At 37.7% G+C, this 22306-nt stretch overlaps 1 protein-coding gene across 15 annotated transcripts in view; it reads right to left on the reverse strand.

Annotated features, from left to right (window-relative positions):
* The window catches only part of DLG2 (discs large MAGUK scaffold protein 2), a 2140731-nt gene that overhangs the window by 605983 nt on the left and 1512442 nt on the right, over positions 1 to 22306 (reverse strand). For all 15 annotated transcript variants that reach the window (XM_066369745.1, XM_066369736.1, XM_066369732.1 and 12 more), the window contains one exon: positions 1745 to 1869. In XM_066369745.1, coding sequence (XP_066225842.1) covers positions 1745 to 1869 — 125 coding nt within the window. The remainder of the gene's footprint in view (positions 1 to 1744; positions 1870 to 22306) is intronic.

Raw genomic sequence — 22306 nt, forward strand, 5'->3', positions numbered from 1 at the left:
ATACAGCCACCTATGTCTGCAGGCAGAGAACGGTGGCAGTCTTCGAGATGCCGCTTTTCATTCTTAACTGTAGGCTAAACATGAACATAGAGTACAAAACAATGATTGTGGCCCATTAATTTCTGAATTATCTTCCAACAGCTCTATTTCTGAACCTTTTAAATGAAGTTTCTTCAGCACCCAGTAATGGCAAACCCAGTTCCCACCATGGTTCATAGAATTACACAACATCTATTTCAAATGTTCGTTCTGTAGCATGGATATTTCCTCACTCAGAAATTAATTTTGTCAAATCAGCTTGAAAATTTTATTGTCCAAAAAAAGCATGTGCTTCCTGAGGGAGAGTCACTCACTTCTCTTGTTGAGAGGAGATGCAGATGGACCTCTAAAAACCTTTGTGATTCTCCTCCACAAGCTGCGAAGGCGCAGCTGTCAGAAGTAATTAGTGCGTCAGAAGAATGGAGTAGAGTGCACAAGTGTCCTTGACTGCTTTATAAGGAGAGCAGTAAACTAGTTTATGTATGCTAAATGTAAAAACAGACTGAGGAAAAAGCCAATGAAGCTTACATTTCTGCTACTTATATCATTGTCCCCACTGTGGCTCCATGCAAGCCAAAGTCATATCTAACTATGGGACTTTGCTGGTGCTACCCTCCCAAGCCTCCCACTCCCATTAATTTAGTCTCCTCCTTCCTCTTCTTATTTCATCCATCTATCCACCCACCCATCCATCCATCCACCCATCTGTCTGCCATCCATCCATCCATCCATCCATCCATCCATCCATCCATCCATCCAAAGAACATACTCATTCTTTCACAAAACATCTATTGACCCACTTCTATATGTAACTGCCTGGTCTGAGAGGATTTACAATCTGGCAGAGGTGCTAAAATAACATGAGGACAACTTTTTCTTCCTAAGAAAATCTCTCTTAATTGTTCCAATCAACAATGTCTTTTATTAGTGTTTTGATCTCTGACAAAAATTTTATATTATTTGCTAATTATTCCATCTGGGTGACTCTTAATTCACCAAATAATCTTCAGTTCTTTAAAGAGAGTGGCCCTGACGTAAGCAGCTACTCCTCTCGCTTGAGCAGTAGTAGCTGGCTCCACGCCATCTAACTACTTAATCTCGCCTTGTGTTCTTCTCCAAGCCAAGTGTGTTTTCCACTTTGTTGAGACAAGTTGTTCTTTCTTCCTTTGCATTCTCATTCGGATTTATGAGGTTAGTGAAATCTTAATTATTTTTTAAGATGCAGAAGGAAACTTCCTATGAAATAGTTTTTAAGATGCTGCCCAAACTCCTACCTAAATCCTTATAAACAGCTGCTGAATCTATAAACACACACCATGTCTATAACATTGCATTATTTACTAATATTACTTAAAATATTTTAAAAGTACTTAAAATATTTTTATACATTTTATTATTTGCTTATTAGCTCATAAAGTTCTTCTGTCCAACCAGATTGAAGGCTCCAAGAACAAAAGACATATCTGCATCCTATCCTCACAGTGCCTGGACCCCTGTTGAATGAATGTGGTAGCCGTCAACAAATACAAATTAAATATTACTTAAAATTCAATAAATAATGAATGATCTGCAGTCATTACAGAAAGCTTGTTTTGACAGCCTTCTCTAATAACTTTTGTAGAACTATTATTCTCCAATGGTACAAACATGTCTCATTGCTATGACAGATTTACTTTCCAAATAATTCTAACATTTCATTCTTTACCTGAGTCTGCCATCCTCTGCTGCTGCACCTCCTGGTATAATCTTCGTAATAAATATGCCAGGGTCATCTCCAATATGGGGGTTATCTGTCCCGCCAGCAATACTGAATCCCAGGCCAGAATTCCCCTGTAGAAACAATCAGCAAATATTATATGTGGTGGGTGTTACATACCTCTAGTTCCCCTTACATTCTGTATTATCATCTTACTACTTAAATGGAAATCAGGTGGTAACAGTCCTATGCCCAAAGCTCTAAAGTGTATGGTCAGCAGACAAAGAAAGGTCAGGAAAAACACTCAGGTTTGTCCCAGGGCTGGAAGCCTTCAAAGGGCCTTATATTTTTGCTTTCAAAAACACTTTTTTTATATGATAATTAAAATGATCACTTTAAAGTGGAAAATAAAAGCTTAAAAATTATATAAAAATACAAAAAAAATCATTATGTCAATTGTAAAAATTATACATAATAATGAAAACAGAATAGAAGGAAACAAATTACATGAAAATTCCTGACTTGGTAGAATAGGGAAATTTCAGTGTTTTCATTGTATTGTTTTCAGTATTGTTCTAATAATGTTCATCCATCAAGTAATTATTCCTATGTAACAAGAAACTGAGTTCAGAACTCAGGGCCTCTTCTAAAGTCATAATAAATGCGAGATACTTTTCAGTTATAAACAGGTTTACTTTGCAGTAGATGTAGAAAAGCAATGTGTTAGTGCTGCAGCAGATAAATTTGAATATATAGTTACATTCTAATAAATCTTTCATCTTTACTCTTTAGATTATAGTCATTGGCATCCAGTATACATTTAAATTTTTGAAATTTGTATGTAAGACAATTAAAATATCCCCCAAATTCACAAGTGATTTAATGAACGTATTTCTTATTTATATATTCTCTTAATCTCTCTCTCTATGGCTACATTCTATTTCCATACTACATTACAATTTTCTAATTTGCATTACCCTTTAAATTATTTCCATATAGCTAAGTAGTCTTTATAATTACACTTTTTATTTTATTTATTTTTTATAATTGCCCATTTAAAATGATTACATACTATTTCATCAAGGTCATAGATCATCATTTATTTAAATAGTCCCCTGTCATTAGATACTTAATTTCTCTATGTACTCTTATGACAAATATAGCTCACTAAATTTATGATCCCTTGATTAAGTTCGGCTCTTGAGTAAAAAGAGATGAAGACTAAGAACTTACTAGTTAATGTACAAAAATTAATTAGGGCATGTAATTAGTCAAAAAAGTTCAATATTAAGATAAGGTCAGCTATAAATTGAGAGTATACCACTGCAAACATCAAGGTAGTATTTAGCCATTTTTATGGATTGACTTAATAAAACTCTACAATCCAGAGGGTTGTTTTCATAATTGTACATTTACATAGAAAGGTTTAAATTAATAATTCAATCACAGTAACTAAAATACCACGTTTTTATACTTTTAACATCTCTCAAATTTTGTTTATTCTTTGAAAAATTCCAGTGATTATTGAACAAAAACATTACTTAGTAGCAGTCATGTAATCATGAATTTAATCTTTCTTAAACACCAGCTCTGTGCCTGGCACTAGACTAAGCCCTGGAGCTACAGCAGAGAATATGCCGATTAGTGAGGCACATGGAAAGGAAGTAGAGAGAAGAGGAGTGGCTAACAGGGACTTTTAAGGAGGAGCAAATGTTCCAGGCAGATGAAAGAACATATGTAAAACTCTGAGGTGAGAAAGGGGATGCCAGGTCCAAGAAACAGACAATAAGGCCAGAACAAAGAAAGGAAGGAGAATTAGATTAGGTGAGACTTTATTGTGAGATCCTTCAAGCAAAAATGGATATAAACCTATTTTTGGTTTTAAGTCCCTCTTGACAGTAGATGACTATATCAGCATTGGGTGCTTATCTCCTATATCACTGTCTTGAAGTTAAGGCTACAGGGATTAAGACAGGATGACTCTTGTCTTTATGGAATTCAAGGCAGAGCAGAAAAGGCAGAAATAATTTGGCATCTGGTGATCAACTACATTGTCATATCTAGAGCTACCAAGACAGCATTTAGGTGATTTATAAGGCAATTTATCTAAGATCTAGGGATTTGGGAAGGAAAGGACGAGAAGATGAGCATCTTCAATGCAATTTGGGTCTAGCTCTGAGAACGTCGATGCGAATATATTGGTCTTACTAGAGTTGACACCAAGGGGATAATAATTTCTTGATTAATGGGAGTAGGGAAGGAGGTAAACAGAGATTGGAAGGTACTCAAATGCTTTCTCCTGACCATATCACCATTTTTGGAGAGAGCACTTAAAACTTTGTCATTTGATGAAGAAATTCATGATCTAGCTGTTGTCTTATTTTCCTTATTCCTAGTTTTACAACTTTCACCCCCAAGAGCACTGAACAACACATCTGGCTCTTTCCTGCATGATCCATACTATAACTTCTCCCTCGACCTATACTCAGACTGTTTTCTCCACCAGAAACTTCCTACTTTCTCCTTGATTGACCCACTTCCTCTCATTTTCTAAGCTAGGGCTCAGATGGTATCTGTTCCAGAAAATATTAAATGATCACCCCAACTCCTCTTCTCTGGGTAAGTCATTCTTCCTTTGAGTTTTTGTAGCTTACTATGCTTACCTATATAATGCACTGTCTTATTTTGAAGTTATGTTTATGAGTCTATCTTTCTTTCAAATTGAGCTTGCAGAAGGAAGGAACTATGTTCATATGTTTCTTGGTGCTTTGTTTGGCATATAGCACTGTTACATAAATATTTGATGAATGAAATAACAGACAAACTTACTGAGAATATTCAAACTCTAATGGGAAGACTCAGAAAGAACACAGTAAAAGTCCACAATACGCTGAAGGGATGTAATGTAGAAGTAAAAGCAATTTTGTTCTCTGTGGCTACAACAAAAGAAAGGGAAAGCCCAAGTATTCAAATTGTGATTTAGGTGAAGGATGATGAGCAGGCCTGTCCAAACTGGGCACAGGCTGTTTTGGAATGGAGGGAGGACTCTTTACTCAATGGGCAGCTGGCTAGGCACTGGACATGAGGGATCCAAGCATCTATTGAAAAGTTAAATTGGATAACTTTAAAGAATTCTTCTGGTTCTCTGACTAGATTTATAGAAAAGTTGTTTTTGCTGAGAAAAAGGAATGCATTAGGAACCTTTAGAGGGGGAGGTAGATCAGTGTTGCCTTTTTTTTTTTTTTTTTTAGCAAGAGAGACAGAGAGAAGGACAGACAGAAGGAATGGAGAGAGATGAGAAGCATAAATTCTTCATTGATATATCTTAGTTGTTCATTGATTGCTTTCTCATATGTGCCTTGACTGGGGCGGGGGGGGGGGGCTGGCCAAGCCAGTAATCCCTTGCTCAAGCCAGTGACCTTGGGCTCAAGCCAGAGAGACCTTGATCTTCAAGCCAGCAATCTTTGGGCTCAGGCTAGAGACCATGGAGTCATGTCTATGATCCCATGCTTAAGCCAGCAACCCCATGCTCAAGCTGGTGAGGCCATGCTCAAGCTGGCAACTATGGGGTTTCAAACCTGGGTCCTCTGAATCCCAGGCTGACACTCCTTCCACTGCATCACTGCCTGGGTAGGTGATCAATGTTGCATTTTTAAAACTTATTCTATGAATCAAGAGAGCTTTAAAATAAGGGCTTTGGTGACAATGCAAGAACATTTAACCACTGCTTAACAAATTGATGGAGAATATGGTGGCTCTGGCATTTATTAATATACATTCCCTTTCCCAGAAGAAATAGATTAAATGGATCAAAGGGTCCACAATGAAAAGAGGTAGGTAGAGCTCATATAACTGCACCTGTGTTTCTGGTCTCAGTACTCCCAAAAGCTTTTGTGTTTCTATTAAAACAAGTCTTCTAGCTGGGCCTGGCCAGTGACCAAAGTTCTTTAGAAGAGCCTCATCTGAATTCAGCTAAGGAAATGATTTAAAGTGCTTTCCCATCTCCCCCATTTGTTCTCTCCCAGCCTCCCCTTTCAGGTCTCTGCTGCCAGCCAACAGCATTCGTAGAGAAAGAGAGACAAATAAAAAGAAAAAAAAAAAAAAGAGAAAAACAGCAGTGAAATTACTGCCTGCTGTTCTCCATGGCTGAACCCCTTCAATCCCCTGACAACCATCCCAAAGCCAGCCAGCTGCAGGGGCAGACCCTGACCCTCTCTCCTCTGAGCAGCAATCTCTATGGTGAACAGGCATGCCCCTTGCTGACACCCTTAGAACCTGAAAATTGTGACTAATTAACCAAGTGCTGATGCTTGACCCAGTTGATGGAAACTGTGAGGTGGCATGCTGGTGGGAGCTGCCCCTGTTCAGAGTTCTGGGTGGGTGGTTGTTCCCTGGCAGTTGGGCAGATTCCATGACTGATGACTGACTGTAGCTGGCATGAACCATTCTTCCTCTTAGTCCCCAGTCATCCACATTTGCTGACTCTTGCCAAGGAGCACAAGTCCAGTGCCCGGCCAAGTGGTACTTCCTCTTACATGTACCACACTCCATCCCTCTCAGAAAAATAATAAGCCATAAGGAAAGACACTTTGCCACTTAATTGATGCTTGAAAATATGAACACAATTACCCTCAGAAAAGGTTCTCTTTCATTAAAAGTTTGTTCTCCAAATAAAAATTACCCGCCCAATGGGGTTATCAAAAAAAGGAAAATAAAGTATTATTAAAATCATATACATTTATAGAACATTCTATTAACAAAGAATTTCTTGATTTTTTAAAATTAAGTTACTTATTTAAAATATCATTTAATGTAGCAATTTATTTCTGAAATTTATCCTAAAGAAATAATCAGAGATGTGTGCAAAGATTTGTGTTCAAAGTGTTGTCACACTATTATGTTTTTAATGCAAAAACAAAACAAAAAACAACTCACAACTGCAAAAATTCTCTGTCTAGAAACAGGAGATGCCTGTTTTCACCAACTTACAACTTTCAGGAGTCGCATTTAGAATGCCCTAAAGTTTGCTATATTAAATTTTATCTTTCTGGAAGCTGCTGAGTAGAGAAGCCATTTGAAGATCTGCATTTGAGGACTGGTAATACTAGGTTTTGTAGGATCATAAGATTGTTAATTTGTAGAAAAGTGTTTTAAGAAGATGGAGGACTGCCCTGGCCAGTTGGCTCAGTGGTAGAGCGTCGGCTTGGCGTGCAGAAGTCCCGGGTTCGATTCCCAGCCAGGGCACACAGGAGAAGCGCCCGTCTGCTTCTCCACCCCTCCCCCTCTCCTTCCTCTCTGTCTCTCTCTTCCCCTCCCACAGCCGAGGCTCCATTGGAGCAAAGATGGCCCGGGCGCTGGGGATGGCTCCTTGGCCTTTGCCCCAGGCACTACAGTGGCTCTGGTCGCAACAGAGTGACGCTCCCGGAGGGGCAGAGCATCACCCCTGGTGGGCAGAGCGTCACCCCTGGTGGGCGTGCTGGGTGGATCCCGGTTAAGCGCATGTGGGAGTCTGTCTGACTGTCTCTCCCCATTTCCAGCTTCAGAAAAATACAAAAAAATAAAATAAAATAAAAAAAATTAAAAAAAAAGAAGATGGAGGACGGTGGAGAGGAAGTGGTTTCAACAAACAGGTAGAAAGGGAATGTTAGATTACAGTAGACCAAATAACTATAAGAAGGAAAGAGTGATATAGTAAAGGTAGATTACTGTTTCTGTGAAAGAGTTTTGTTCCTAGGAGAGATATGTTGTAATGTCTGATGAGAAAGAGGCAGAGTAGAGGCGAGATTTAGAGGATGGTGGGAGGGGACTCAAGGATGTCTGTGGGCTAAATTGAAGAAGTGCCTGGAAAAGAAGAGAAGCTACAGAAAAGATGGAGAGCACATGGGAAGGAGGAGTAAAGAGAATCTGGGAAGAGTGCCCAGAGTCCAGATTCTTTGAGTCTTGCCATAGCTACTGGTTAAATACACGTGGCAGACATAGCCACATTAAAGAATACAATGGTATTGTGAGGAGAAGCAAACTAAAGGAGTTCTTGACTGAAACATGTCTTTATATATTCAGATGTCAGGACTTCAGAGGGAAAAGTCTAGAATAAATTTGGAGCATAATGTAAAGCAGTAAAGGGTTGTGATTGCAGCTGCAAGGCAAGAAAGATACGTGGGGATCCATAGGGCTTTCCTGAGCAGCAACAAGGTGGGATATCATCAGCATGATTACTGGAACGTCAGCAGCGTGACTATGGGAATTTCTCCAAAAGTGCTTAGTAGTCCTGAACAGTGAAGAGGGAATCTGGTGGTTCTAGGGCTGAGGTTTGAAAATCAAATATGGTTGACTTTCAACAGAATGAGAAATATAAATCAGAAAAACAGCAAAGGAAGAGAAACAAGGAGGATACTCACAGGCTGAAAGAATAGAAGTAGGTAGAAGACTGAGATCATAGCAAGGTCCAAGTGTAGGTTTACAGAGAACGGGATAAAACAGGAGGCAGCAGGCTGTGAACACTGTGGGGTTTCTGGGTTCAAGATTCCAGAGAAAACGTACTCACAGATAAGTCATGTGAGTATAATAAAGGTTATGTGGATATATTAAAGTGATGATTGAGTCACAGTACTTTGTGGCCAACAGTGAAAATTCCTTGGAAGATAGAGAAAATATAGAGAAAAAAAGAAAAAAATGTCCAAAACATGTTTAATGAAAGTGTGGAAAGATGAAAGTAGAGATAAAAAGTGGGTAGAATTTCAGGCAGTAAGGTAGTTAAGAGAGTTCCAGGTAGAGGAACATGATGTGCCAAACCCTAAAAAGAAGAAAGTGCTTGATTTGTTCAATGTATGAAGGTGAGACCAGCATATCTATAGAGTGATGACAGAAGGGAAAGACGAGGTTAGAAAGGGTCGCAGGAATCAGACACTGGGGGGTCAGCAGCACGAAGTAAGTTTTTAGGGCCATAAAGATTTCAAACTGGAGGCTACATGGTCTGATGTAATTTAAGATTACACTTGTTGCTATTTAAAAACCTATTGAAGAGAGCCAAAGGGCAGGGAACAGGGAGACCGGTTGTAGCAGTCCAGGTCAGAAACTGATGGCAGCTGGTAGGCTGGGAGCAGGGGAGATGACAAGACTTGAGACATGACTTGAAGGTGGACTTGACAGAACTTACTGGTGGTTGGAATGTGTGAGGGAAAGAGAAAAATCAAAGATGCATAGCTGGACAGGGCTGCCAACATGAGATGAAGAAGACTGTGAGGGGGTAAGGAAACTAGGTTGGGAGAAGTAAATCAAGAGTTCAGTTTGTATCATTTGAAGGTTAGGAGATCTGCTGATGTCAATGGAGTGGCAGAGAACTCACTGAGGTACTGAAAAAGAAAAATGAGAATAGTTAACACTCATTGAGTATTTTCTACATGACAGTTGCTGTATTAGACCTTACCACTAACTCCCTCCTTAGGGGTAGTCAAGATACTGGCAAGATAATAGGTGAGTAATTGCAGAAATATCAGGAATAAGTGCCTGGCTTGTATTTCCTTTGATCCCCCACAACAACTCTTTGAGAGTATATGTGAAAATTTTCTGAATGTTGATCTAGGAGTATGAATTTCCTGGAGAAACCAGGTTTTCTTAATAAGGAATGACATGATAAATGTGATATTACACTGTGATTAATACAAGAACAGTGTGCAGGCTGAATTAAGATGAGACCGAATGGGTTGAGTCAGAAAGCAGGAAGACTAATTTGGCATCAAATATAATATTTGAGATGTGAAGTCTTAAGATCTGATTTAGAATGCTGTCAATGACACTCAACTATAAAATTTTTAAGGACCATATATCTTGTCCCTTGCAACTGTGTTTAACTGAAATGTCACTGGAAGTTAATATATACTTGTCAGTAGCTCCCAACATAATCTCAAACTGTAGACCATTTTTTTTCCAATGCAATTTGGTAACAATGTAGTTCCTCTCTTACAACCCATTAAACCTTCTATTTACAATGACATCTCTGCTTGTGCCCTCTGAAAAGTTCCTGACATACAAAATATTAATGCAGATACCTGTTTACAATAGTTTGGGTATATAGAAATAAGAAAGAAATAGGGAAGTTCATGAAGCAGCCAGTTACCACATCAAGAAACCAGAAATTATCCCTGACTCCTGCCTGTTCATCAGTTCTCACATTTTAGTAAACATCATGTCTTGTTGATTCTACCCATAAACTGTCCCTTCAATCCATCCAGCTCCTCCCAAGCCTCCTTGGAATTTTGCTAGTTTCCTACTGCTCTTCCAGCTCCCAGGCCAGACATTTCACTCTGTCTTCATGGTGGGATGTGCTCAAAAGATGGATGTCAAACTCAAACGCTAGGAGGGCAGACAAGACATAGGAGGCAAAGTGGGCCCAGGAGACATAAACAACAGAGCAAGGGTGTGGTTCACTGGAAGCTGGTCTTTGTACTGGGAATAAAATAGGGAGAAGTGAAAATTGAGCACATATCTCATCCAAAGGGAAGAGGTACTCTTAATCTCCTGTAAATGGTAAATCCTCTAGAATGGATGCCTAGTGTCAGAAGATTAATGGTAAACACTCTAGAATGGATGGCTATTGTGGGAGATTACTCCCCCTTCCCCCAGTGAAGCCAGAAGTCGAATTTTCTTAAGAAAAATAACAATTTGTAAATGTTGGAAAACTATGTCAGGTATGCTCCCTGCAGCTGGCAATTTGTGAGGCACATTTTTTCCATGGCTGCCACACAAGTCAATACTCAACACTGTGAGGACTGAAGAAAATACATCTGTAAGCCAGGGACACAATCTAAGGGTCCGTATCTTCTAAACTGCTCACTGTTCAACAAACTTGTACTTTCTTTGGGTTAGCCTTATATCATATATACCTACCAACAGCATGTAGAGAAAAGTGCCTGGCCCAGAATAGGTGCTCTCCTCTCCTTTCCTTCACTCTGTGCCTGGTTCACAGGTTAATTATTGCACAAGCACATTGTATTCTACTTGTTAACATGTTTATCATCCTTATTATACTCTGAGCATCAAACCAAAGCATCAAGACTGAGTTGTTCTATTTCTATGCCAGAATCATGCAGCACCGGTACCTGAAAAGAACTGGATAAGCTCTTGCATGAACTGAACAGAACGGCTTCTGTTGCCTAGAATGCTTCTTATCTTCTCTCATAGAGTTCCTGTTCAAACATTACATTCATCTCAATGCTACCTGTTATGTTTTCTCCCACTGCTTCAGGCAGGTATGATTGCCCTTTCCTCGGCGATTCCACGCCACCTCATTCATAATGTGACTAGGACAAAAAAGTTATTTGTCCATGTGCCTCTCCTCCTCTGGATTCTCAGCATCTGGAGGGGAGGGGCCACACTCTTTCTGCAACTATATTTATAGTTCTCAATTCAATGCCTGCTGACAGAAAATACTTAGTACATTTTTGTTAGATTAATCTAAACTAACAATACTTGAAATGATTTGTATAATAAGCTGACAAAGAAAGGTCAGATGAAGGGGCATTAAGGAGAGTATTTGGTTTTAATGTAAAGGGGTTAAAGATCAAATCACCTAATTAGTTCTGTCTTTATTTATTTGAATGTCTACTATGTGCTCAAAATTGTGTCAAGTTCTATGAACAAAAGAAAATAAAATCCACAGTCTTATTTTCTCAAGGACCTTATAGTCTAACTGGGGAGGTGTGCCCTGTTCATAGGAGCAGGAGGCTGCAGCACAATATTTCAAGTTTATCTGTGGTTGTTCCTCTCCCCAGGTCCCCTCATCCATCATGTGTCAAGTTCTGTTGATTCTATCTCTTGACTGCCTCTTGTTTTTAACCTTTTATTTTATTTCCACTGCTTCTATCCTAGCTAATTTCCTCATTTCCTATTGCCCAGGATATTGCAAAATGCCAACATCTGAGAATGATCACTTTATACACCATTGCTTTTGATTCATTGTGTTTCAAAAGAATAATTTTCCCATTTTCTCTCAAATCAACCATTTAGATCTTTTCTCTATTCCAACTCTTCGGGGGAAAAAAACACTTGAACAAAACAATCTTATTCTTTTCACTCTTTACTGAACCATGAGGATCTTTTAAAAGGCTTTTCTTTTTCTTAATTTCTGGCAGTGGACACTTACTCTTCCTTTCTATTTCTTCACAGTATTGTAGGTGCTCAGCTGCTACAACCATAAACTTATATCTCTTAAAAAAATAATTCTCCTTTGAAATGGTTGCTTGGGAATAACCAACAGTGAGTCTGACATAAGCCTTCAACCCATTCCCCACCTCTACAATCTTGATGAGGCCAAGAGGAATGGAAGTGGGCACTTGCTATCATCTATTACTCTCTTGAAATGATTTAAGAAAGCAAGCTCTGGAATCATTCCTGCTGTGTTTGTATCCTAGTTCTACCACTTTCTGGCTTGTAATCTGAACAATTCTCTTAAATTCTTGGACTGTAGTTTTTTCACCTAAAAAAGGAAATAATATAGCTTATAAACTAGTAGTACTCAAAGAGTATCTTTAAGATCAAAAGTATTTTCACAATAATAAAATGTTACTTGTCTTTTTCACTGTGTTTACCCTTGTACTGATGGTATAAAAGCAGTGGTATGTAAAACTGTTGGTGCTTTAGCATAAATCAAATTAGAGGCACCAAAGGGTACCGGTCAAATCATTGAATTCCGGAGTAAACATAGTCACAATAAAATGTCATTTTCATGTAAGAATATCTTTGATGAAGGAGTAAATACTATTAATTTAGTAAAATCTTGACCTTTGAGTCCACATAGTTATAATAGTATGTGTAATGAAATGAGAGGTATGCCTAAAGTACTTATGTATATTGCATACATATGTTGTGTCAAAAAGAAATATTTGTGCAATCATTTATGTTGTAAGCTAAATTAACACCATTTTCATTTAATACCATTTTTATCTGAAAGAATAAATGACATAACAATGATTATTCAGTCTTGGCTATTTGGCAACTTGAAAATTAAAAAAGTAAACTTCTTTTATCAAGAAAACAACAAATGGTATTTTTTGAAAATTGTAAATTTTGAGTTTTGAAGCAAATGCTAGGTTTTGAATACCTTGCATTCAACACCATGTGCATAACATTTTTCCAAGCCTTAAAGACTTTTCTAGTAGGATGATGGACAATATTGACAAATAGGAAGTTTTGATATTGCATAATGAACTATGTCAACATTTGGGTGATCTGTATAACTCAGCAAATAAATATTTTTCAACTAACCGATACATGTTACAAACCTATGCATGAGTAAAAGTTTCATTTAAAGTGCAAGATAGATGAACAAATTTTAGTGCTATATAGTACAAAAACTTCATTAATATGGTTTCAGATTCCACAATGCAACTAATTTTTCTTTTTTAATTACCATTTGTCGATTGGATAAAGGTCTTTGTTACTCAACCTTCTAAATTTAGTGGCATCTCCTCCCTTATGGAAGGAAGTAGAATCAGAACCTCAGAACTGGAGTCAGGATACCTGGGTTCTAATCCTGGACCTCTTGTTATTTAACTAGCAGTTTTACCTATAGAAATTGTTTTAAATTTGTCTAAGTTTTTTTTTTTTTTTGAAAAACAAAGTATTTGATCAGATGCTATACTAAACAAATGGAAATCAAAACCAGAAAACCTACTATTTGTCAAGTTTTGGAATAACATCAAAGAAGAGTAGTCATAACTACCTGAAAAAGCTATGAAAACACTTCATCCTTCTCCATCCATATATCTGTGAAGGAGTCTCATTTTCCTCATTTATACAACTAAAATAACATGTAAAACAGATTTAACACAAATGAAGAGAATCTAGATGGGTTATATTAACCTAGACATAAAAGAGATGTGAAAAATGTAAAACAATGCCAGTCTTCTTGAAAATCCCTTTTGTTTAAAAATATATAGTTACTTTTAATAGTCACCTATATTAACACAATAGATTTATTATAATTTTTTATAAATTATTAAATATTTTTAAATTCTCAGTTTTAATTTCTAATGTGGTACATATTGATAAATAAAATGCATACCAATACAGGGGTTTTCATTAATTTTGAGTAAAAAGTGGTTCGTAGATCAAAATGCTTAAGAACTGTTGTTGTAAACAGTCTATAAAATAATCCTCATAAAATACTTAACATGGTATGGTACACTATAAGGGCACAAGAAAAGCCAACAGCCCTATTATGTACCAAGTGCTCAAAAGGTGTTAGACAGTTATTATAACTTCTTGAAACCAGCCTTGATTCTCACCCATTTGCCTTAGTTTGAAAGAGCACCTAAGGAATTGCGGCAGCAGAATAGTTGAGAAGGGTGGGAAGAAGAACCATTACAGTTTAATGCTTATCAGATTGACAATGTTATTTACCACTTCAGAACTTACTATTAAGGACAAAGCCCTGAAGTGAAAGGATTTTCAACATGATGTGCTTTTTTGCAGCTGCACTGGGAATTTAGAAATGTGTACATGCTACCTGTTTGAAAACAAGAGCAAAATCTCCCCTAGGCTTGGTGTAAGAATGTGAAGTCACAACAAGCAATCATTAGTCAGAGGCATCTTAAAGCTATGCTGAGTCTATAGCAAACATTTTTATTCCGTTTGACATATGCATGGATGACTGGCGGTGGTAAAGACTTCAAAACCCCTTTTAATTTAATTTTTAAGTCAATGTTATTTGCAGTCTGTGTCCTTTACTAAAAAACATCATGTATAATTTTCAGAGCTATGTTCAGATGCTTTTTTTGGGTCAGAAGTCTAAACTCTCCTTGACCCACATTGTCACTAGTCTCAAAATCTGTTCATTGGTATTCACACAACCCTAACTTCATAGTGCTGCTGGCGAAACAGAGACCCAGAGAACAGAAATAGTTTTTGTGGGAGTAAATGGACTGCATGTTCCCTCACAGGCATACGCTGGGAGACAGGAAGTGGCAACAGCGAAAGTCAGACTGCTTGTATTCTATTCCCCTCGAGGTGCCTTTGCTTTCTTTGCAACCTGAAGAATTTGTATTCACATCTAAATCCTATTGCTTTTGTAGGGGGCAAAAGGCTTTTAAGTCATGAATACTTGTTTCCTTTCTGACTTCCTCTTTTATTCTTCTTCCCCTTTACTAGGCTCAGTCATCCTGTCATCCTTATGGCTCTCCAACCAGAAAGGTTCAAGTTCAAATTCATTTCTGCCTTGGGGGCTTTGCTTTAGCTTTTATATTTACCTTCAGGATTATTATACCTGTATTATTCTTCAGAAGTCAAATCAAGCATTATCATCTTAAAAGAACCTGCCCAGACCCTCAATAGAATCTTTCCCCCCAACACCACTCTATATCATCCCCTTTTATCCACTAGGTATTTTTTTCATATCATGATCTGAACTGTCTGACTCTCTCACTACAAAGGCAGGAACTCTTGTGTTCAATACTATACTGTATTCTCAGTTCCTAGAGCAGCACCAAGCACATACATAAGCATTCAAGAAATACATGCTTTAGAAAGGAGTGATTCACTCAGTCAATGAGACACTGTAATATGGTTTAACTAGTAAACATTTTGGAGCTGACAGATCTGGGTGTGAGGACTAACTTTACTTATTAAATGTGGGACCTTGGGCTAGTTCCTTAATTTCTTTGTGTCTCAGTTTCCTTGTTTGAAAAACACTGATTGTTAGACTGTTGCAAAGAGTTATATTTTCATGTGCAAAAGCACCCAATATTGTTTGACACATAAAAGGTACTCAATAATAATTATATCCTGGCCTCCACCCAACCTGAATACGTGTTATGTGCATGACATTAATGCTTAATTCTTTGATATCACAGAACTTACCATCTTTTGGGGAAGCAGAATATATAGTCATAATGGATGTAATAAAATTAAATAAAATATCAGTATATGTTGCCCTGGCCTGGTGGCTCAGTGGATAGAGTGTTGTTGGCTTGGCATGAGGACTTCAGTTCAATCCCCGTCAGAGCACACATGAGAAGCAACCATCTACTTCTCTTTCCCTCCCTCTTCCCCTTCTTTCTCTTCTCCTCTCGCAGCCAGTGGCTCAATTAATTTGAGTGCCAGCCCCGGACACTGAGGATAGCTCAGTTGGTCTGAGCTCAGGTGCTGATACACTCAGCTTGGTTGATTTGAGCATTGGCCCCAGACAGGGGTTGCCAGGTAGATCCCGGTCACAGCACATGTGGGAGTCTGTCTTTCTATCTCCCCTTCTCTCACTTAAAAAAAATAAATGTCAGTATATGTTAAGTGCCAAATAAATGCCAGAAGAAGAAGAAAAAAAAACCCCCAATACTTTTGTTGGCTTCCTACCATCCAGAGAAAAAAAGACTACATTTATTTAGCATAACATATATGGCACTTCATAATCAGGCTCTACCTTACTTTTCAACTCTCGTTTCCCACTGGAGTCTTCCACCTAGAAGGCACACTAATGAACTCCATCACTCAGCTGTGTATGTACACAGGCCTGATCGGCCCTGCAGCTTTGTTTGCACATTTTCCCTCTTTTTACACCTGAATTCAGCCTGTCCAGGGCCTGAAGCAATCATCACCTGTTCTGGGAAGTCTTACTTGATCTCAAACTAACCCAATCTTCACGAATGGAAGTAATTGTTCCTGTCTAAGGTCCCAGAGCAGATGGTTATACCTTTCCTTAGGAACATTTCACTTTCTACCTTGTGTTTGGGGCATATGAGTATTTGCTTTATCTCTTAGCCTAACTTTCAAGAATATGAGGCATTATGGCTCATCTTTGTCATGCGCAAAGCCTGTGTACATCATAGGTGTCCTCAGCATAGTGTTAGTGCAATGAATGAATGAATAAGTTTAAAATGACTAAAAAAAAAACTTAGTGGGAGACTCAGTTCTCTACCTGGGTCTTTCATCTTAATACTGTGTTCTTTCCAGGGGTAGTCAACCTTTTTATACCTACTGCCCACTTTTGTATCTCTGTTAGTAGTAAATTATCTAACTGTCCACCAGTTCCACAGTAATGGTGATTTATAAAGTAGGGAAGTAACTTTACTTTATAAAATTTATAAAGCAGAGTTACAGCAAGTTAAAGCATATAATAATAATTACTTACCAAGTATTTTATGTCAGATTTTCACTAAGTTTGGCAGGATAAATCTTTTTTTTTTTTTTTAAATAAATTTTTATTAATGGTAATGGGATGACATTAATAAATCAGGGTGCATATATTCAAAGAAAACATGTCTAGGTTACCTTGTCATTAAATTATGTTGCATACCCCTCGCCCAAAGTCAGATTGTCCTTCGCCACCCTCTATCTAGTTCTCTGTGCCCCTCCCCCTCCCCCTAACTCTCCCCCTGTCCTCCCTCCCCCCACCCCTGGTAACCACCACACACTTGTCCATGTCTCTTAGTCTCATTTTTATGTAAGTTTGGCAGGATAAATCTTTATAAAACAACTTACTATAGTTAAATCTATCTTTTTATTTATACTTTGGTTGCTCTGCTACCGCCCACCATGAAAGCTGGAATGCCCACTAGTGGGCAGTAGGGACCAGGTTGACTACCATTGAACTACTATATCTACTTTATTTTACAGTGTTATAGAGAAGGGATAGCAAATATTTTTTTTAGACCTAGTGCCAAATCCAATAAACTAGAAGGGCTTCCGGGAGTTCTGAATTGAGAAGATCTTGAGTTGAGTCCCACGCCAGAATGGAAGAGTGTACCACACAATGTAGCACCATACAATTACATGTTACCCTTACTGTCCAGCTTGTTTTATTGATATAATTGTTACTCTTAACACTTTATTATTTTTATCAGGGCTTCCTAAGAAGCTCTTCTTTCACGATATAATTGTCTTACAAAGTGCTAAACACAATGAACCTCCTTAGCTTTTGGATAATTTTTAACCTTTGCTCAGCCAATAAAAGCCTTTCATGATCTGCCTTTACTTTCCTTACACCATCTCCCTCCATGTTTCCTCTCTACTCCTATTTATAGTCTCCCAAACACAATCATGACACTTCCATCTTCGTGCCTTCTTCCCCCATTTATCTAAAATCAGCTCAAGTGTCATCTGTCCTGCAAAGCTGATGTGACTCACCAGTGGGTTTAGATAGGCTTGCTTGTTCTCCCAGAGTGCACTGCTCCTGCTCCTGCTGCCACCGTTATCACATTACATTATAAAGGTTGGATTTAAAGGAGAGGAATTATGTTAATTTTACTTATGTGCTCAGAGAAAATAGGCAGTAATTATTTGCTGAATAAATATGAATGAGAGCTTTATTTTCATTGATCATTACTATGTTAAGGACTTTATCTTAGTTATGCTATAAAACAATGTATTTAAATATCTGCTTCTTTCTATTTATTTTTTGCTTCTACCAGTTACAAAAAAATGATGCAGTTTATCTTTTGAAGAAGAGAACTCCTTGAGCCTCCTGCTATATCAAAAGGTGCACCAGGATAACAGTTTGCCCAACAGAAGTCTGAAGGAAATAATTCACCTCCACAGTTTCCCCTTAACTTCCTAATCACATTCAGGATCCAATCAGACTTTAAAAGAAAATGAGGCTTGAAATCTACTTCATATTCTTTGTAGGGTCTCTGCTCATCTATTAAAGTCTTGCCTAAATCATTTTTCTCTAAAGAGCTCATATTTGACTAAGGATGTAAGAACACAATATAAAACATTTAATTCCAGCATCAACACTAGAATACATCTACATCAGAAGGTAAAGTAAATAAAGTGAATTGGAGTGCACCAGAGAGGAATATATTTCATTTAGTTCAGAAGGCACTTAACTATAATATATATATATATTTCTTTATTTATTTATAAAATCTCTTTAGTTCTTAACCTTTAGAAGCAGAAGCAGAAGGATGGGGTATTTACTTTCTTTTATTTTGAAGTGGGAATTTTATTTCTATGATTCAAAAACAAAAAAGATCTTTTCCACTCACTTCTCTGATTCCCTAAAACATCTTGCAGACTCTGAAGTGCAAGGCTAAGTACAGCAGACAAAAAAATGTTGGTCTATCATTGTACTTGTAATTCTCATTGAGGCATAAATGACTCGCCACATTCTGCCACTGCCAATCCTTTGTGAATGTACTTCAAAAGAACAGCGTGTTTATAGAGTCCTCTAATATCTGCCACATAACAATAAATGATGAATTAACTTTCAGAATATTGGCTTTGACCTCAAGCAAATTATGCAATATGCTTCTTTGAAAGTTTTTGTGCATGCAGCTTCTTCTCTCTCATAAGATAAATCTACCAGATGGCAAAAGTGACAATCTTAGATGAAATGGAAAGCTGAGTTGAAAACAACAACTTCTTTACAAGGTCAGGACACAAATCTCTGATAGTAAACCTCAGCACAGCATTTTACAGGCAAAATCTTATCACCCAAATACTGCACTCCCTGTTGGATGGGAAGTATATCTGCCTTTGGGTATATGCTCTAGCATCCTATCTAGCATCAGGCCAAAGAGTCTAACTACCAGGCAAAGTAAGGTCAGATAAGACCATATGCAATGAGGGTTTGTATGCTACCCCCAAATTCATATATCTACATATGAATTCATATAGTATATATAAATTTCACATATATATTATACTGTTCACAAAAATTAGGGAATATTTCAAAATGAATATAAAGCAATAAAAAAGAAAGTACTTGATTTTATTAAACATGAATATCAGAAAAGCAAACGACAAGTCAAAGAAAGTTGTTTGATTATGCAAATGAGATACAAACTCAATTATTGTGATTGATTAGCAAGTAATATATCGGTGCTTTTTTATTGCTTTATATTCATATTTGCTTTATATTCATATTTATTTTGAAATATTACCTAATTTTTGTGAGCAGTATATATATACATCTATGATAATGTTCATATATATGTAATTATATATATATATACACACACAGACATACATATAGTACAATGAAGTACAATCTTATACATGCATAATTAGGCATAACCTATTCAAATGTCACTTCAGAACACAGAAACCTTCCTTTAAAAGGCATTGATTCTTACACAGGTGAAACATTTTTTCCATATCCAATTCTCATGGTGAGCCTGCACTGTTTCCATTTTGTAAGCCAGAGTGTCGAGGATGTCATCTGGTGGAAGAGATTTCCAACTGCAGCCTATAACATTGATCTATTCCTCCATTTATTCAATCATTTATTCATTTAAATAATGCTGAACTAGTACTATAAATCAGGACTATATTTGGTGTTGACTGTCATACTGTTGGGCAAATGAGTTTATAAAATATGTATTTTTTGAGTTTGCTCACTTTTATTGTTAAAAATGGCGCTGGTCTGAAATTGCTAATTACCTTCCTGCTTGAGAAGGGCCATTGTTATGGTAACATTGCTGGAGGAAGGGTTTTTGCACCAAGAAAATTTTGTGAAGAAGAAGGAGAAGGAGGAAGAAGAAAGCCATGTTGGCAAATGGGGAACCAGAGGTGAGGGAAAAGAGGCTTTTGTGAACTACTCTGCTTAGACTAGTAGGGGCCTTTAATTCTAGGAAAAAGTGGATATGTCAGTGGCTTTGGGAGCCCTGAATGGAAAGAGGAGTGTTTTCCCGCTGTGTGTTTACTGGCCAGCTGGTTGTGAGGCTAGAATAAAGGAATGGCCCACCAGTTTTTGGCTCTACTGTTTCTTTACTTTCTGTCTGAATCTAATGGGAACCTGCATGTGCATGGCCACAACGGCATCAGCGGCTACTAGCCATACACATACCTAGGATTAAATTAAGAAATATTAAAGAAGTTATGCAGAAAAGAGTTGTTGATTTTTTTTATTTGAAGATGTGACCCATTTCTACCTATTTTTCACCTAGATCAAAAAAGCACATAGAGTTTAATAGAACAAAACTCTAAGCCTTTCATTTCTTAAAAAGATGCTCAGGAATAGTATATGAATCATTCCATATTTTTTAAAAAATACCTTCTTACCTCACCTATTAACAGACCTTACTTAGAACCTTAGAAAATACTTTCTTGAAAAGTGTGGGTGTATTGGTGGATAAATCCAAGTGCAATGAAACAAAGAAAATTCATCTGGTACCAAATGCCTCCTACTGACTTTGTGTTGGAACATTTGTTTGCCTTTGTGAGTAGGATACAGGCAGCATAATTTCCACTAACTGCTTTCCTTTGGCTGGAAGCTGAGGACTAGGAAGAGAACTGGCTTGATGCCTGAACTCATTTCAGTGTTAATTCATCTAAAGACAAGAACTGCCCAGCCTTTGGTTGAGGTGCATTCTTTTTTATTCCTTGAAAAAGTAAATGGTTCTCAAATGTACCTAATGTCTATAGCAGGGATCCCCAAAGAATGGCCCGTGGGCTGCATGCGGCCCTCTGAGGCCACTTATGCGGCCCCACCGTACTTCCGGAAGGGGCACCTCTTTCATTGGTGGTCAGTGAGAGGAGCACTATATGTTTTTTTATAGTCCAGCCCTCCAATGGTCTAAGGGACAGTGAACTGGCCCCCTGTGTAAAAAGTTTGGGAACCCCTGGTAGGCTTATTTAACAATCTGCCTCCTATTTGTAAACTATAAAAATTTGTCCACTGTCAGGAATATCACCATGGTCAACGTTTTTCACACATCGGTATGCAACTTGAAAATGGGTAAACTGTGTATTCTTAAATGATGTAGGGTTGGGTGCTTCAATTACCCAAGAAAGCTTCTAATTATACATCCACTTATTTCTTTCAGCTCTAAGAGGGGAAAGGATACAAATTATTTAATTATGCAACTAGGGGATATCTAGGTAGTTACTCAACTTTTATTCATTCTTTTTTTTTTTTTTTTTTACAGAGACAGGGAAAGAGAGTCAGAGGGAGGGATAGACAGGGACAGACAGACAGGAATAGAGAGATGAGAAGCATCAATCATCAGTTTTTTGTTGTGACACCTTAGTTGTTCATTGATTGCTTTCTTATATGTGCCTTGACCACGGGCCTTCAGCAGACCAAGTAACCCCTTGCTCGAGTCAGCGACCTCGGGTCCAAGCTGGTGAGCTTTTGGTCAAACCAGATGAGCCCGCACTCAAGCTGGCGACCTCGGGGTCTCGAACCTGGGTCCTTCTACATCCTAGTCCAACGCTCTATTCACTGCGCCACCACCTGGTCAGGCTATTCATTCTTTTAAAGTGGTTCCTCATAATAGATCTGAGAAAGGTCTGTGTAAGTATCTCTACATCAAAAATAAGGAAAGAAAGTCTCAGTTAAATTAAGTGATGGTCTGACAGACTCACATGACAGGTCTGCAACAGAAGCATGTAAGGATGCTAGATGAGAGACATTGAGCCTTAAACGATTTGGGCTACAAAGATAAAATATATTCCTTTCATTAATAATTAATTAAAGAATCTAGACTGAGTGGCTTGTAGTGGCTCAGCAGTTTGTGCTCACTCAGCAAATTTTTATTATGGCCAGTCATCAAAATAGAACTAAAGCATAAGATGAAAGTTAAGATAGTCATGCTATTTAGTTGCCAATGTTAAATTTTTGAGCTGTGTTTAAAGATATGT

Source organism: Saccopteryx leptura, chromosome 1 (assembly GCF_036850995.1).
Source record: "Saccopteryx leptura isolate mSacLep1 chromosome 1, mSacLep1_pri_phased_curated, whole genome shotgun sequence".
NCBI classification, from domain to species: Eukaryota; Metazoa; Chordata; class Mammalia; order Chiroptera; family Emballonuridae; genus Saccopteryx; species Saccopteryx leptura.